Consider the following 14,190-nt stretch of genomic DNA (forward strand, 5'->3'; position numbering starts at 1 on the left):
TTGTAATTTATTTCTTTTAAAAATCGCAAGTCTTCCCATACTTATCAGCTACTATATGTCATATAGGAAATGTTGTTTTCTTTTCAGTCTAACATAGTGCTCTCTGCTGACATCTGTGGCCGAGACAGAAACTGTCCAGAGCAGGGGAGGTTTTCAATGGGGATTCATAGAACAACGAGACAGAGTTCCTGTCTAGGCCAGAGGTGGCAGCAGAGAGCACTGTGTCAGACTGAAAATAAAACCACATTTCCTGCATGATATACAGTAGCTCATAAGTATTGGAAGACTTCAGATTTTTTAATAGAAGTAAATTACAAATCTATATAAATCTAATAAATCTGACACTAGTTGATTTCAAAGAAAAAGATTTTGACTTGACAACCCCTTTAAAGGGGTTCTCCAGGCTTAGAAAAGCATGTTCATTTCTTACAAAAACAGCACCACTCTTTTCCTCAGTTTGGGTGGGATTTTGCAATTCAGTTCCATTGACGTGAATGGAGCTGAATTGCAATACCATACACAACCTGAGGACAGTGTGGTGCTGTTGTTGCAAGAAAGATGCTGTGCTTTTACTAAGCCTGGGTACTGTCCTAGGACGTTAAATGGAATACTAAAGAAAAGGGCAATAAAACATAAAGCTATAAAGCGAATAGTCGCCATTTGGTCGAGATATTCCCACTTTTTCTGACACCCTGGAATCTGTAGTTCACCCTCCTCCATTTAGCTGTAGACTTAATATGATGTGTACTTGTGGAATTATGCGAAGCAATGTTATTTTGGAGAAGAATACTTGACGGTGATCCCTTTTTGCCGTAGCTTTGCTAGATTCTTATGCATTACCCATGCTAACCACGCAATAGTGCCATAGCTATGAAGCCTGCAATTAACAAAACAGCAATCAAGTTAAGTGCTTAATTTCAGGAAATTAACATCCTTCTCCAAAAGGATGGGAATAGAAAACAAAAAAGGCGGATTAGAGGAGATCTGGGTAAACAGAAGAAGCGTCGGCTTTCTGCCTCCTGCGTGCACTTGAAAGAGAGACCTCGTATCGGGGAGGTAAACAGAGCTGACCTCCGAAATGAGGCATTATGCAAAGCGGAGAGGAACCAGGGGAGACCCCAGCTCCTGTGATTAGGAATGATATGAGGCCTATATGTGATGCAGGGATTAACTCTGTGTCCTCCGTACAGAAGGCGAGCATCCAGAGTCTTAGCTTTATCTCGCAGGATCTTATCACGTTGTCTTAATGCGAAGCTTAATGTGGATTAATCACAGAAGCAATTACAAGATGAACTCTGCTACTGTACATAATACAAATTGGCATTGCAGCTGTCATCCTTCTGTACAATTCACACTTGTGACTGCTTTATGTTCCTTTCGCGCTGCACATGATCTACGCCCACTGTTTTCTATAACCTTAGTCATTCGAAAAAGATTAGATTATAGAAAAATACATACAGATGTAGTGGGATAATTCAGATCTCTGGGACTCCATTGTTTCTACATTACAATGACCCCAGGACTCTTTTTGTTCAAAGGAATATGGTAGAAAAATCATCATACAAAAAAATAAATAATAATAATAATATTAATAATAAAAAATCACCTGCTAGTCTCAATGCTACCTTTAGGCCTTGTTCATACTGAATTATTTTTTATTCCATGTGTACTTTTACATGCGTAAATTGATGGTCGTCATTTTGGTGCCAACTCAAAAAAAGAAAAACAGAGGTCTTTGTAGGAACATAGCCTCAATCCTTGTTACAATAAGACACTTTTTATGTATTTTTTCCCCCAACAATTCTTTATTATTCTGCATTGCCTATTGAAATCCATGGTACTGTTTTGATGTGAATATTCTTCACAATTTAAAGCACATTTGAAGCTATATGGACTGTGCTTAAAGCGTAACTGTCATTTCAAGGCCATTTTTCTGAAAACATTAAATATCAACAGTACAAGCGATTTTAAGAAACTCTGTAATAGGTTTTATGTACTAAAAGAGTTTCCTTCTGTAGTGAAAAAGCAATCTCCCAGCCTCCCCCCTCACATCAAATGAAGCAGGATTTCTGTCTCCATTATGTGGCTATGGAGAGGGGAGGGGCTGTTAGGAGTGACTGAGCACGGAGGATTTCTGCAAAGCACAACACCCTGCAATCTTCTCTCAGTAAGTTCCTAGATAAGCACTGACCTTTCTGACACCTGAATTTAGCGTTTTAGGTGCCCAGAGAGTCTACAAACAGCTGACCTTCATGTCACCTCTTCCTGCTCCCTCATCTCCCTCAGCCCCTCCCCCCTTCATAGGCTTACAATGGAGAGAGCAGAGCCCGTCTTCACTGGCTTCTCTGTAATGAAGACGTGGTTGCCTGATAATGCACAGATAAGAAGTCAGGGGGGAGGCTGGGAGATTGCTTCTTGAGTACAGAAGGAGGCTTTTTTGGCTGATGAAACCTATTTTATTTCTTAAAATTGCTTATACTACTTATTTCTGTAATAAAAAAAACGTGACAGTTATGTTTTAAATAATCACTTTTTTATGTATCCATGTCTGGAATCCTTGAGTTTCCCCTTGGAATTTAGACATTGTTTTTGTAAAAAAATTCTTAAAGGGGTTGTCCAGTAGTAGAAAAACCACAGCTACTTTCTTGAAAAAACAGCGCCACCCCTGTCCTCAGGTTGTGTGTAGTATTATAATTCAGCTCTATTCACTTATTCACTTCAAGAGAATTAAGCTGGAAAACCACACACACACACACACACACATTCAGGGTATGTGCACAATACAGAATCTGTGCGGATCACCAGCAGAGGATTCCGCAGCTCGCAGGACTCATGGCCGTGCACATTTCTGCCCATGCCATAGACTCTATTCTATGGTCCGGTGGATTCTGTCATCTGTCTAAAGAATGAACCTGTTCATTCTTTGGACACACGGTGGAATCCGCCTGACCATAGAATAGAGCCTATGGCACGGGCGAAAATGCGCGCGGACGCAAGCTGCGGAATCCGTAGTGTTCACATATCCTAAGGGCAGGGGAGGTGCTGTATTTGTGTTGGCCCAGATAACGCTTTTGATTCTGACATCTGCAGAACCTGTTGGGTCCAATACCTGTCCATCAAAATGCATCAATAAACTGGTGGCCAGTGTGTGCTTTTTTCCTAGGGGGCATTAGTGGGCTAAAAAACATAGAGGTCTCACACACCTTAGTGGTGGACTGGATGTCTGTAGGGGGAGAGTTGTGGTACATTCATACACCTTAGTGGTGGACTGGATGTCTATAGGGGGAGAGTTGTGGTACATGCATACACCTTAGTGGTGGACTGGATGTCTGTAGGGGGAGAGTTGTGGTACATGCATACACCTTAGTGGTGGACTGGATGTCTGTAGGGGGAGAGTTGTGGTACATGCATACACCTTAGTGGTGGACTGGATGTCTGTAGGGGGAGAGTTGTGGTACTTGCTTAGATACTGTATAGTAGATTACCTGGTGTGCTACTGAGGAACCTATTAAACCTAACACTGCTGAAATGGAGCTAGTGTGGGTGCAGAAGAGGATAGCGTGCAGGATATCACTGGTCCTACATGGGCAGAATTTTAAGCCTGGGGAAAAGTCCGTTTTTTAGGGTCTCTTGGGGCCTTGGTGGCCTGGAAGGCAGCCAAGAAGAGTTTAGTTGTGGGAGACTCATACCAAAAAAGACTACAGCTGAATAGATAGGTGAGCGATGTGTAGTGGAAGGTAAGCTGCCCTGATGCCAGACCTATGGTGTAACTGAATGGAAAGTGATAGGAAGACTTGGTTTGGTACTGTCCCTGTGAATTCCACCATCAGACCTGTTGTGAATGTTCACATTTTGTTGTGAGCATTTAGCGCCACCTAGAGGAAACTGCAACTATCAAGCTTTACATTGTCGGCTATGGGTAATAGGAATGTGGGCACAGCTCAATGTGCCCGCCTCCCAATTCTAAAGGAATAAAGGCCATCAGGCCGGTACTGCAGTACTGTCCGGGATAAACTTCACTGACACTGGCCGTTCTGTGACATGGCCTTGTGACAGAACGGCTGGTGTTATCCTGTGTGTGAACCCGGCCCTAGAGTGGATGAGAGTTTAGTGATTGTCCAGACCTACCTGCCTAGAAAACAGCAAATACCTAACTATGTTGGGAGATATACAAAATGAACGGAATCCAGTCTGCCACATCTGCATTATGGAAAGCATGTAGGTTACACTCCATTACAAGATGTCTATGTCATTGGTTGTTCAGAAGATGTGTTGTGCATACATTGGTATATACCAATACCTCATTATGTCTCAGCACCTTGTATATATTGCCTCAGTATATGGGAATGTGCATTACATGTCTCTATTACTGTACATCAACACCACCATTAGTAATAGGAGCAATAGGAAATAGACAAAATTATTTTCTCATACAGTTAAACACTCCTTCTATCGCTGGAATCACTGAGTAAAGAGTTTCTGTAGATGACTGGATTGTGTCCCAGACAAGTGTTAGATTCCGCCAGGCCCTGATAGTCAGTCTATTACAGTAATGCATTGGGTCCTGTGTCCTCCCTATACAAAGCACTATTGACTACATGCAGAAGTTGGCTGCATACTAGGGACTGGCTAGCACAGGTTGTGATTGGAGTAAAATAGGAGAGGATGGAGTCATATTTATCTCATAGATCCGCAAAAAAAATCACATGGACATTAAAGATAGTGAACGGTTTTTCAGTAGGTCTTTAGTATGGGTAACCTTACAAAGCACTGTATTTCCTACAAACAGCATTTCCTCGGTTAGGTTGTGTTCACACCACAGTCATGACTCCTGTTGTATTGCTGGATTTGCTGCATGCTCTTTAATTTTTCCCAAAAATCTGATATAACTTCTGACTGCAAGGTGAACACAATGTTATATGGTTATATGTTACGGAGTGAGCCACAAGTTCTTACCTTGCATTTTTTGGGGGGAAAATACTAGAAAAATAAATGTCCATGTGAAATTATACACATGGGGGGAGATTTATCAAACATGGTGTAAAGTGAAACTGGTTCAGTTGCCCCTAGCAACCAATCAGATTCCACTTCTCATTCCTCACAGATTGTTTGGAAAAAAAAAAAGGTGGAATCTGATTGGTTGCTAGGGGCAACTGAACTAGTTTCACTTTACACCATGTTTGATAAATCTCCCCCACATAGTATATATTTTCTTTAGGTATATACAAGCCAGGAAAAAAAAAAAAAAATATATATATATATATATATATATATATATATATATATATATATAACAAAATTATTCTCATAAAAACAAAAATTGAAGCCTTCCAGTACTTATCAGCTGTTGTATGGAGTGGAGGAAGTGGTGTATTCTTTTCAGTCATATATGGTGCTCCCTGCTGCCCCCTCTGTCCATATCTTGGATGGGTGTATATGACATTGTAGCGAAATGTCATGTTTACTGGTTTACTGTTTTTTTTTCTTTTTTGGGCGGCGTTAACTTTTCATCATGAGAAATAGTATATCGCTGAATATCCACTATTGTATGAATTACCCATTCCCATGATAGAATCTAAATCGTAATACCTCATATTAAGGGAGTGTGGTATACAGTATATACAAACAGCATTAGGTTATCCTTTGGTATACAGTATATACAAACAGCATTATGTTATACTGTGGTATACAGTATATACAAACAGCATTAGGTTATCCTTTGGTATACAGTATATACAAACAGCATTAGGTTATCCTTTGGTATACAGTATATACAAACAGCGTTAGGTTATCCTTTGGTATACAGCATATACAAACAGCATTATGTTATACTGTGGTATACAGTATATACAAACAGCATTAGGTTATCCTTTGGTATACAGTATATACAGACAGCATTATGTTATTCTTTGGTATACAGTATATACAAACAGCATTATGTTATCCTGTGGTATACAGTATATACAAACAGCATTATGTTATCCTGTGGTATACAGTATATACAAACAGCATTATGTTATCCTGTGGTATACAGTATATACTAATAACACCTTATGTTCCTGCTTTGATTTCTGCAGCTCCCTCCACTGTACCCATCATGCACCAAGTCCGAGCCACCATGAAGAGCATAACCCTATCTTGGCCGCAGCCAGAACAACCCAATGGAATTATTCTGGATTACGAGATCCGATATTACGAGAAGGTGAGAAATTTAATGTTTGCTTTCTGGCAGATTTGCTCATTCATTTAAAGTGTCCATTCATTTCCAGCGCCGAATAGCTTAGTGTTGAAGTGGAATTGGAGGCAACAGTAAGTTATTAACACCGTATGAAGATTATGGAAGTCTTAATGATCCATAAAGAGCGCAATGTTTACTAATTCAGTAATGTTCTTCTTGGCTGCGGTGCCAAATACTGTAATCTCACCTGCTCGGAGGTCACTAGGATTTGCTATTCGAGAGTTGATGGTGCAGAACGTGTGACTGGTATACAGTGTGAGAACAATAGGATACAGCTGGATGCTGGGGTGACTTCATGCCCCTTTGTAGCTGCCATAAAATCTATACTGGAAATGACTGTTCCACCGTAACTGTGAAATCCCTTTTTTATATATCCATTGATGGGGGTCTCGGCGCCGTCCATTGATCTGCAGCTATCAGGCTTTCAGACAATACATTGATTTCCGCGGATTTGGCTGAAATTACAATACATGTGATTAGATTTATTGTTTCTGCTCTGCTAGTGAAGAAATCCCTATTAATACATGAATCACTTGCTACAAGCAGAACCACGCTCTGCATTTTCGCAGCTTATTATTTGCTGCCTTTGTCTTCGGTGCACAGCGCTGGCAGCCATTTTTATGTGATAAACAGGGAAGTATAAGAGTGACAGGAGGCAGATAGCTTTGAGGAGCTGGAGGGTGATGATGATAATAATGCTGCAGCAATGCAAGTGTATTTAAGAGGATTAAAAAACCATAGCTGCTCTCTTCTAAAAACAGTGCCACACCTTTCTACAGTTTGTGTGTGGTATTGCAGCCCAGTTCCATTGAAATTAATGAAGCTAAGTTGTAATACCACACACCATGGTTGGTGCCATTGTTTGGGAAAAAAAAGGCTTTGTTTTTCTAAACCTGAATAAAGGGGTTATCCAGAATAAGAAAAAATAGAGCTACTTTCTTGCAAAAACAGTGCCATACCTGGCCTGAGGTTTTTGTGGTGTTACAATTTAACTCCTTCACTTGGAACTGAACTGCAAACAAAAAATTGAGGACAGGAGATGTGCTGTTACTGGAAGAAAGTAGCCATGTTTTTCCAAGCCTTAATAACCCGCACCACTTCAGTGTCCAGTTTGGGTGCAGGTTTTGTAACTCAGTTCCATTGACGTGAATACAGCTTAATTGAAAACAGCACCTGAACTGGAGACAAGAGTGGCGCTGTCTCAGGAAGAAAGTAGACATTTTTCTAATGCTAACGCCCTTTAAGTAAGGATTTAAAGGGGTTGTCAATGATTAGGGGTGAGGGGAAGTGGACAAATTTTGCCTTTTTATCCTCTTATCAGGCTCCTTTCCTCCTCCCGTTGCCAACTCAATTTGTAGTGGCCAGGGGTGACCTTACTGCGGTTGCCGCGGGTGACGATGGTGCTCCGAGCAGTGTAAGAGGTGTTAAGGCCTTGGCCCCTGAAGCAGACTATCATGTAGATGATGTTCCTAGTTCCTTAACCTGGTTGCCGAGTAATAAGTAATCCATAGACACAGGCTTTTCAATGAACAGTGCTTTTTACTAGCAGGAACTTGTAAGTGACAGGATACAGTTCAGTAACAGGCAGACTTTTGGGGAGTCAGTGGACTAGCAAGCTTCTGGAGCTCCAGGGCAATAATGCATCTTTAGAGTCTTTAGTGTGTTGTGCTGCATGTATGCCGGCTGTGCAGGTGTGTGAGGAAGAGAAGACAGACCTGGTTTCTGTAGTATAATTTCGAGGTCCTGGAACTGGAGCGGAGGACCCTGTGACAGGAAGCACGGACGTCTTCTGTAATACAACTGGGTTCCGGACACAGGATACTGAAGAGAGGTCCGCAGCGTGCAGAGGTTTGGACTTAGGTCTAGTCAGCTTCTCACATAGTGTGTGTGCAGACACTTAGATGCTGCCCTAGGTAATGCCAGGCTTCCACTGACCAGGGATCTGGAAGATTCCCTGTACAGGAGAATTAGCTCCACCCATTGATGACATGCCTCATCACATGCACCAATCGAGCTAGCTTGCTAGTGCTCCATACCTCACAAGGAATGCTGGGGGACCAGCTTAAGGTGGTATACACCAAATTACCACTTTTACATTACCACTACAATACACTAAAGGGAGCATGGGACCGAGGAACAGACAGACAGCATATACCTGACTGGTATGTTACATACTCCCCCTCTTGAAATAAGCCGTCCTCGGCGCTCTGTGCAACACTTTCAGTAGCAAAGCAACACAATACTTGTGGAACGTAAATAAACGTTTGGACTCAGTCTCTGGTGAGCTACAGGAACAAGGGGAGTGTTCTTTCGGGAGAGTCTTTCTTTTGAGGCAATAACAAACATCGTCCATATCCAAAAGGCTCTGGTGAAGCACTCTGAAGAAATAGTCCATTTTTGGAGGAATCTTGGGAAGACCCAGGTGTGAGACTTGAATACAGTTGCTAACTAACTAGCCTGAGCTAACTTTTGTCAGTATACATGTGTACAAAAGAAGAGAAAATTTTATTAATCTCTGTAGCGGGCAGGCGGTGTCCCCCGGGTGCTTCGCTCTGACCGCCTCAGCTCTTGAACTTCTTCTGGTGCAGGAACCTGGAACACTTCCTCTGGAGCAGGAATCTGAAACTCTTCTGCTGGAACAGGGAGGTTGTAAGGCACTGGGCCAGGCATGAGATAAGCGGCTTGAGGAGGTGGTACCGGTAAAGGAGCAGCCACAGGGGGAGCAACTGGAACAGGCACCGGCATCGGACCCTGTGGGTAGAGCGGGATGAGATACTGGAAGGTGCTGGCAGGCCCTTCTGCAACGGGTGGTCTTGATACTTCAACTGCATGCACTGGTGGTGAAGGAGAAGACCTCATTGCCAAATCTTCCTTGGTACAAAGCTTCACCCGGTTTCTATGCACCGTTTGAGGAGCCATCCCTGGCTTCTGAACCTCATACACATCCGACTCTGGAAAGGGAATACCCGTCACTAGGTATGGCTCTGTTTCCCACAAGGAGTCCAGCTTTCCAGCACGGTGATACTTGCGAAGCCACACTCTGTCACCCACTTGAAGTGGAGGGGCATTGGCCATCCGATTATAGGCCTCTCCTTGTCTGTGCTGAGCTTCGCCCATACGATGGTTCACAATCTGTTGGGCTTCTTTCATTCTGTGCTGATGTTCAGAAACCCAGTCAGTGTTTGGCAGAGGATTCACTTCATCTGGGACTTGGATCCCCAGAGCCCGATCTTTTGGGAGCTGACCCTGCCGCCCAAACATCAAGTAGTAGGGTGTGTACCCCGTAGAGCAGTGGATGGTGTTATTATAGATCTCCGCGAGTTCGTCCAGGAGCTGGGGCCACTCTGCCTGCTTGGAGACTGATGCTGTTCTGAGCAGGTTTATAAAGATCTGGTTGACCCTTTCACAGAGTCCATTCCCTTGAGGATGATAAGCTGTGGTTCTGAGCTTCTTGCACTGGTGGAAACGACAAAGTTCCTGGAACAGCTGGGACTCAAATGCAGGTCCCCTGTCAGTCAGCACGGCTTTGGGAGAGCCATAATGCCTTACATACTCCCGGTAGAAGACTGCAGCTGTGGTTCTCGCCGTGAGGTCCTTCACAGGGGCGACTACAACCCACTTGGTGAAATGGTCGACCATGGTCAGCGCGTAGGTATAACCTGAGCGAGTTGGAGCCAACTTCACGTGGTCCAGAGCCACCAGCTCATTAGGCCTCTGTGAGATAATGGAATGTAAAGGAGCTCTTTCACTTCTCCCAGCTTTGCTGAGGTTGCAGGCTGGACACTCTGCCACCCAGTTCTCGATGTCTAGGCGCATCCCGATCCAGTAGAATCTCTGCCGGATAGTGGCCTCAGTCTTTTGCACCCCAAAGTGCCCGGATTGGTCATGATAGAGGTCCAATATTACGCGAGCGTCTCTTCGGGGTATCAGGATCTGGTGGATCCGCCTCCCAGATACGGGATCAAGGGAATTTCGGAGAATGAGCCCTCTTTGAATAAAGAGTTTCTTCCGATGCCGCCAGAGCCGATCGAGTTCCTGGTCAGGGCGGGGACGCTTTCTGCGAGACCTTTTTCCAGCACATAGAGCCTCATACAGCTCTCCCAGAGTTCTAGACTCCTTCTGCAGCAGCAACCACCTGGATACGTCCAGCGAGGGGTCAGACTCTGAGGGGGAACCTTCCTCAGTCGGTGTGGCGACCACTGAGCTCTGGTTAGCAAACCTCTGGTAGAAGGGTGGCATCTCTACATCCTCCCAAACATCATCCTCAGGGGGTTCCTCTCCTTTTGCCAACCGAGACAAGGCGTCAGCGTTGGTGTTCGTCTTGCCACTCCGATATTTGATGTCGAAGCAGAAATTGGCAAGTCTGGATGCCCATCTTTGTTCAATAGCCCCCAGTCGGGCAGTATTCAGGTGAGCCAGAGGATTATTATCCGTGAACACGGTGAAGGGGGTGGCTGTAAGGTAGTCCCTGAACTTCTCAGTCACCGCCCAGACAAGAGCCAGTAGTTCTAATTTGAACGAGCTGTAATTCTTATCGTTTTTCTCTGCACCCCTCAAGCTCCGGCTGGCATAGGCCACGACACGTTCCTGGTTGTCTTGGACTTGGGACAACACAGCTCCCAGACCGTCAAAGCTGGCATCTGTGTATAAGCGGAAGGGTCGACTGTAGTCCGGATAAGCCAGGATGGGGGGAGAAGTCAACAGGCCCTTCAATGTATGGAAGGCAGTGGCCTGTCTTTCTTCCCACAGGACCGGAAGGCGTCTGTTATAATTCTCTTTCGGGCATCCTCGAAGTAGCTCTGTCAGTGGTTCTGCCACTTGTGCAAAATGAGGAATGAAGCGGCGGTAATAGCCCGCGAAGCCCAGAAAACTTCTGACCTCCTTCACTGTCTTGGGGGTGTCCCATTCGTGGACAACGGAGATCTTCTCCGGATCTGGCTGAATACCCTCAGCACTCACCAGATGGCCCAGGTATTTCACCTTTGGCTTTAGCAGGTGGCATTTGGTGGGCTTGATTTTCAGGCCATGTTGTATGAGCACCTGGAATACTTCGGCTAGATGGTGGAGGTGCTCCTCGTACGAGCTAGAGTACACGACCACATCATCCAAATAGAGAAGAACGCTCTGGAAGTTCAAGTGACCAAGACATCTCTCCATAAGCCTCTGGAAAGTGGCAGGGGCATTGCAGAGACCGAATGGCATGCTTGTAAACTCATAGAGTCCCATCGGAGTGGTAAAGGCCGTCTTCTCCCTATCCCCAGGGGCCATCGGGACCTGCCAGTAGCCACTGGTGAGGTCGAGAGTGGAGAAGTAGCGGGCTGAGCCCAGTGCTGTGAGGGATTCTTCGATCCGTGGAAGAGGATATGCATCTTTGTGGGTTACATTATTCAATTTTCTGTAGTCTACGCAGAAACGTATGTTCCCATCCTTCTTCTTCACCAGCACTATGGGGGCAGCCCATGGGCTCTGGCTCTCCTGAATAACGGATGACTCCCTCATTTCTTTCAGCAGTTTCTTGACTTGTTGGTAGTTAGCCGGAGGGACTGGTCGGTGCCTTTCTTTAATGGGTGCATGGTCACCTGTATGGATCCTGTGCTCAATTAGATTAGTCTTCCCAAAGTCGAGAGGGTGTTTACTAAAGGCCTCGTGATACCTCTTAGCCAACTTTCTCACGCCCTCTGTGTGCCTTGAGGGAGTATTGGCATCACCGATGTTCAGCTCTTCCCACCAATGAACAGTGGGGGTGTAAGAGCCCTTTGAGACCGACTTGATGGATTTTTGCTGGGCAATCATCTCTTCATCCAACACATCCTCAGGGTCAATGCAGAATAATTTGGCCACAGTGTTAAATTTACGTAACTTCGCTGGTGTGTCCCCCAAATTAACAAGCCGTACTGGAACTCGCCCGTTCGAAACATTGACTAAGCTTCTGGCAGCTTTAACTAGGGGTAATCCTTCCAGCTGGTATGAGTCCAGTAGAGCAGTGTAGTCTTCATTGTTTACACCGGGTCGAGCCCGACACCAGAGAGTGGTCTCACTGTTGGCAGCCAGGGTGATGGGTCTTGAATCTGTGACTCTTACCCGACAGATCTCCCCATTCTGATTGGCAAACTTCTGCTGAGCGGAGAGCACTTTGATAGTCTTCCGCACCGCCTGCCTGTAGGGGAGGGAAGCAGAGGGGAGAGAGGCATGCAATGCAGCAAGTAATTCAGAAAACACATGACGTATGACATTCATGCCTAACACTACCGCTGTGGTATCTCCCTGAGCCTCCGTAACTATCACACCTTGAGAGGGCAATTGTCGGTCCCCAATCTGGATGGTGGGTTCCCAGTAGCCCACCTGGGTAATGGACTGTCCATTGCCAGCTATAAGGCGTAAGTTGGTTTTACCAACAGGGTTGATGAGACTGTGGTCCCAATGCTGTTCAAAAGCTCTTCTATCGATAGTAGTGACTTGGGAGCCAGTGTCTATGAGAGCTTCAAGTGGGACACCATTTATTTTCAGCGTGATGTAGGGACATTGGGACAAGAATCGATCGACCCACTGCTCCTGCGAGCCTTTGGAGGGACCTCCCAAGGGGCGGCTCTTTGCCTCGGGGGTTGCCCGTTTAACTGATAGCATTGGTATCTGAAATGTCCTCTCCGTCTACAGTGGGTACAATAGACACAATCCTCGGCTGGGGGGTCCTCAGGTGGGGGCTGTTCAACATTAGAGCGGCTGGAACAGGGCCCTGAGTAACTTGTCTGAGTACAGGGGGGCTCACAGGCAACCGGGGGTTGAGTCTTAAATTCTCTGAGAGCCTGACACAGGGAGTCCACTACCTGTGCCAACACATCCAGGGTATTGGGGTCAGACGCCTGAGCAGGTGGAGCCGCCTGCCTGGGGGAACCCTGAGGGATCGCAGCAGAGGTAGAAAACAGAGTGACTGAGTCAGTTGTGTAAGAAGGAGCATGACCGGTGCCGGGAGTGTCAGTACCCACGACTTTCAGAGCCAGTGTTTTGAATTCCGGAAAGGTCATGTGAGGATTCTGGGCCGCCAGCATGCGAAGCTGGCCCTGTACTAATCGGGAGTCCACTCCTTCTATGAACCGGTCTGTAATAATGCCTTCCGCTACTGTGGGGTCCAGCCGATCAATACGTTGTAAGGCCCTATAAGCAGACTGGAGTGCTAAAGCATATTCTCGGAGGGTCTCACCTGACCTCTGACGCCGGTCGTAGAAGTTCAAACGCACCTCTGTTGGGGATTGATGTTCAAACTCCTTGCGTAGCCGGGTCAAGATTTGTCTCACGCTGGTCTTTTCAGTGAGGGGCCAGGAACGGACCTCTTCGGCTGCTGGGCCCTCTAGCTGTCCAAGCAACAGTTGTACCTGCTGATGAGGTGAGAGAGTTACAAGTTCAAGAATCCTAGTAATGTTCTCTTTAAATTCGGAAAAAGAGTGGGGGTCCCCCTTGTACTTGAGCAAACTGGGGGTGCCCAGAAAGAACGGCATTCCAGTTGGGGCCGCAGGGGGGGCTGGAGCCGCAGCAGCAGCGTCAAGTGGTTGGATGATAGGGCCGACATTCCCTAGGGGGCCGGCGGGGTTCTGCACATTCCCATGGTCTGGCAGATTGGCAGCAGCTGCCTGACCTCCGGCACTTGGGTCAGACATGGTTCCCCTTTTAGCTGGCTGGCAGTCTTTGGCACTTTAAGAGCGCGTCGTAATAACTCAGTCTCTGTCCTCCCACTTCCCCTCTTGAGCAAAGCCCATTGAGAAATACAATCAAAGGTAGTTCACTTATCTGGTTGGTAAACGGGGGCGGTTCTGGTGCTCTGTAACAGTGCAGCAGCTTGTTTGTAACCTTTCCAAGATGGCGGCATACATGCAGCAATCCGGAGCCAGTGGGCGGAGCTTGAGTCTTGCCGCGCGGGAAAGTCGGTTTAACCTTTTGCAAGCCCGTGATGCACAATT

General features: G+C 45.9%; 1 protein-coding gene across 5 annotated transcripts in view; it reads left to right on the forward strand.

The window, feature by feature from the left end:
• The window catches only part of EPHB1 (EPH receptor B1), a 244,583-nt gene that overhangs the window by 196,055 nt on the left and 34,338 nt on the right, over positions 1–14,190 (forward strand). For all 5 annotated transcript variants that reach the window (XM_069975673.1, XM_069975677.1, XM_069975675.1 and 2 more), the window contains exon 6: positions 6,078–6,202. In XM_069975673.1, the coding sequence (XP_069831774.1) occupies positions 6,078–6,202 (125 nt within the window). The remainder of the gene's footprint in view (positions 1–6,077; positions 6,203–14,190) is intronic.

Source organism: Dendropsophus ebraccatus, chromosome 6 (assembly GCF_027789765.1).
Source record: "Dendropsophus ebraccatus isolate aDenEbr1 chromosome 6, aDenEbr1.pat, whole genome shotgun sequence".
NCBI lineage: Eukaryota > Metazoa > Chordata > Amphibia > Anura > Hylidae > Dendropsophus > Dendropsophus ebraccatus.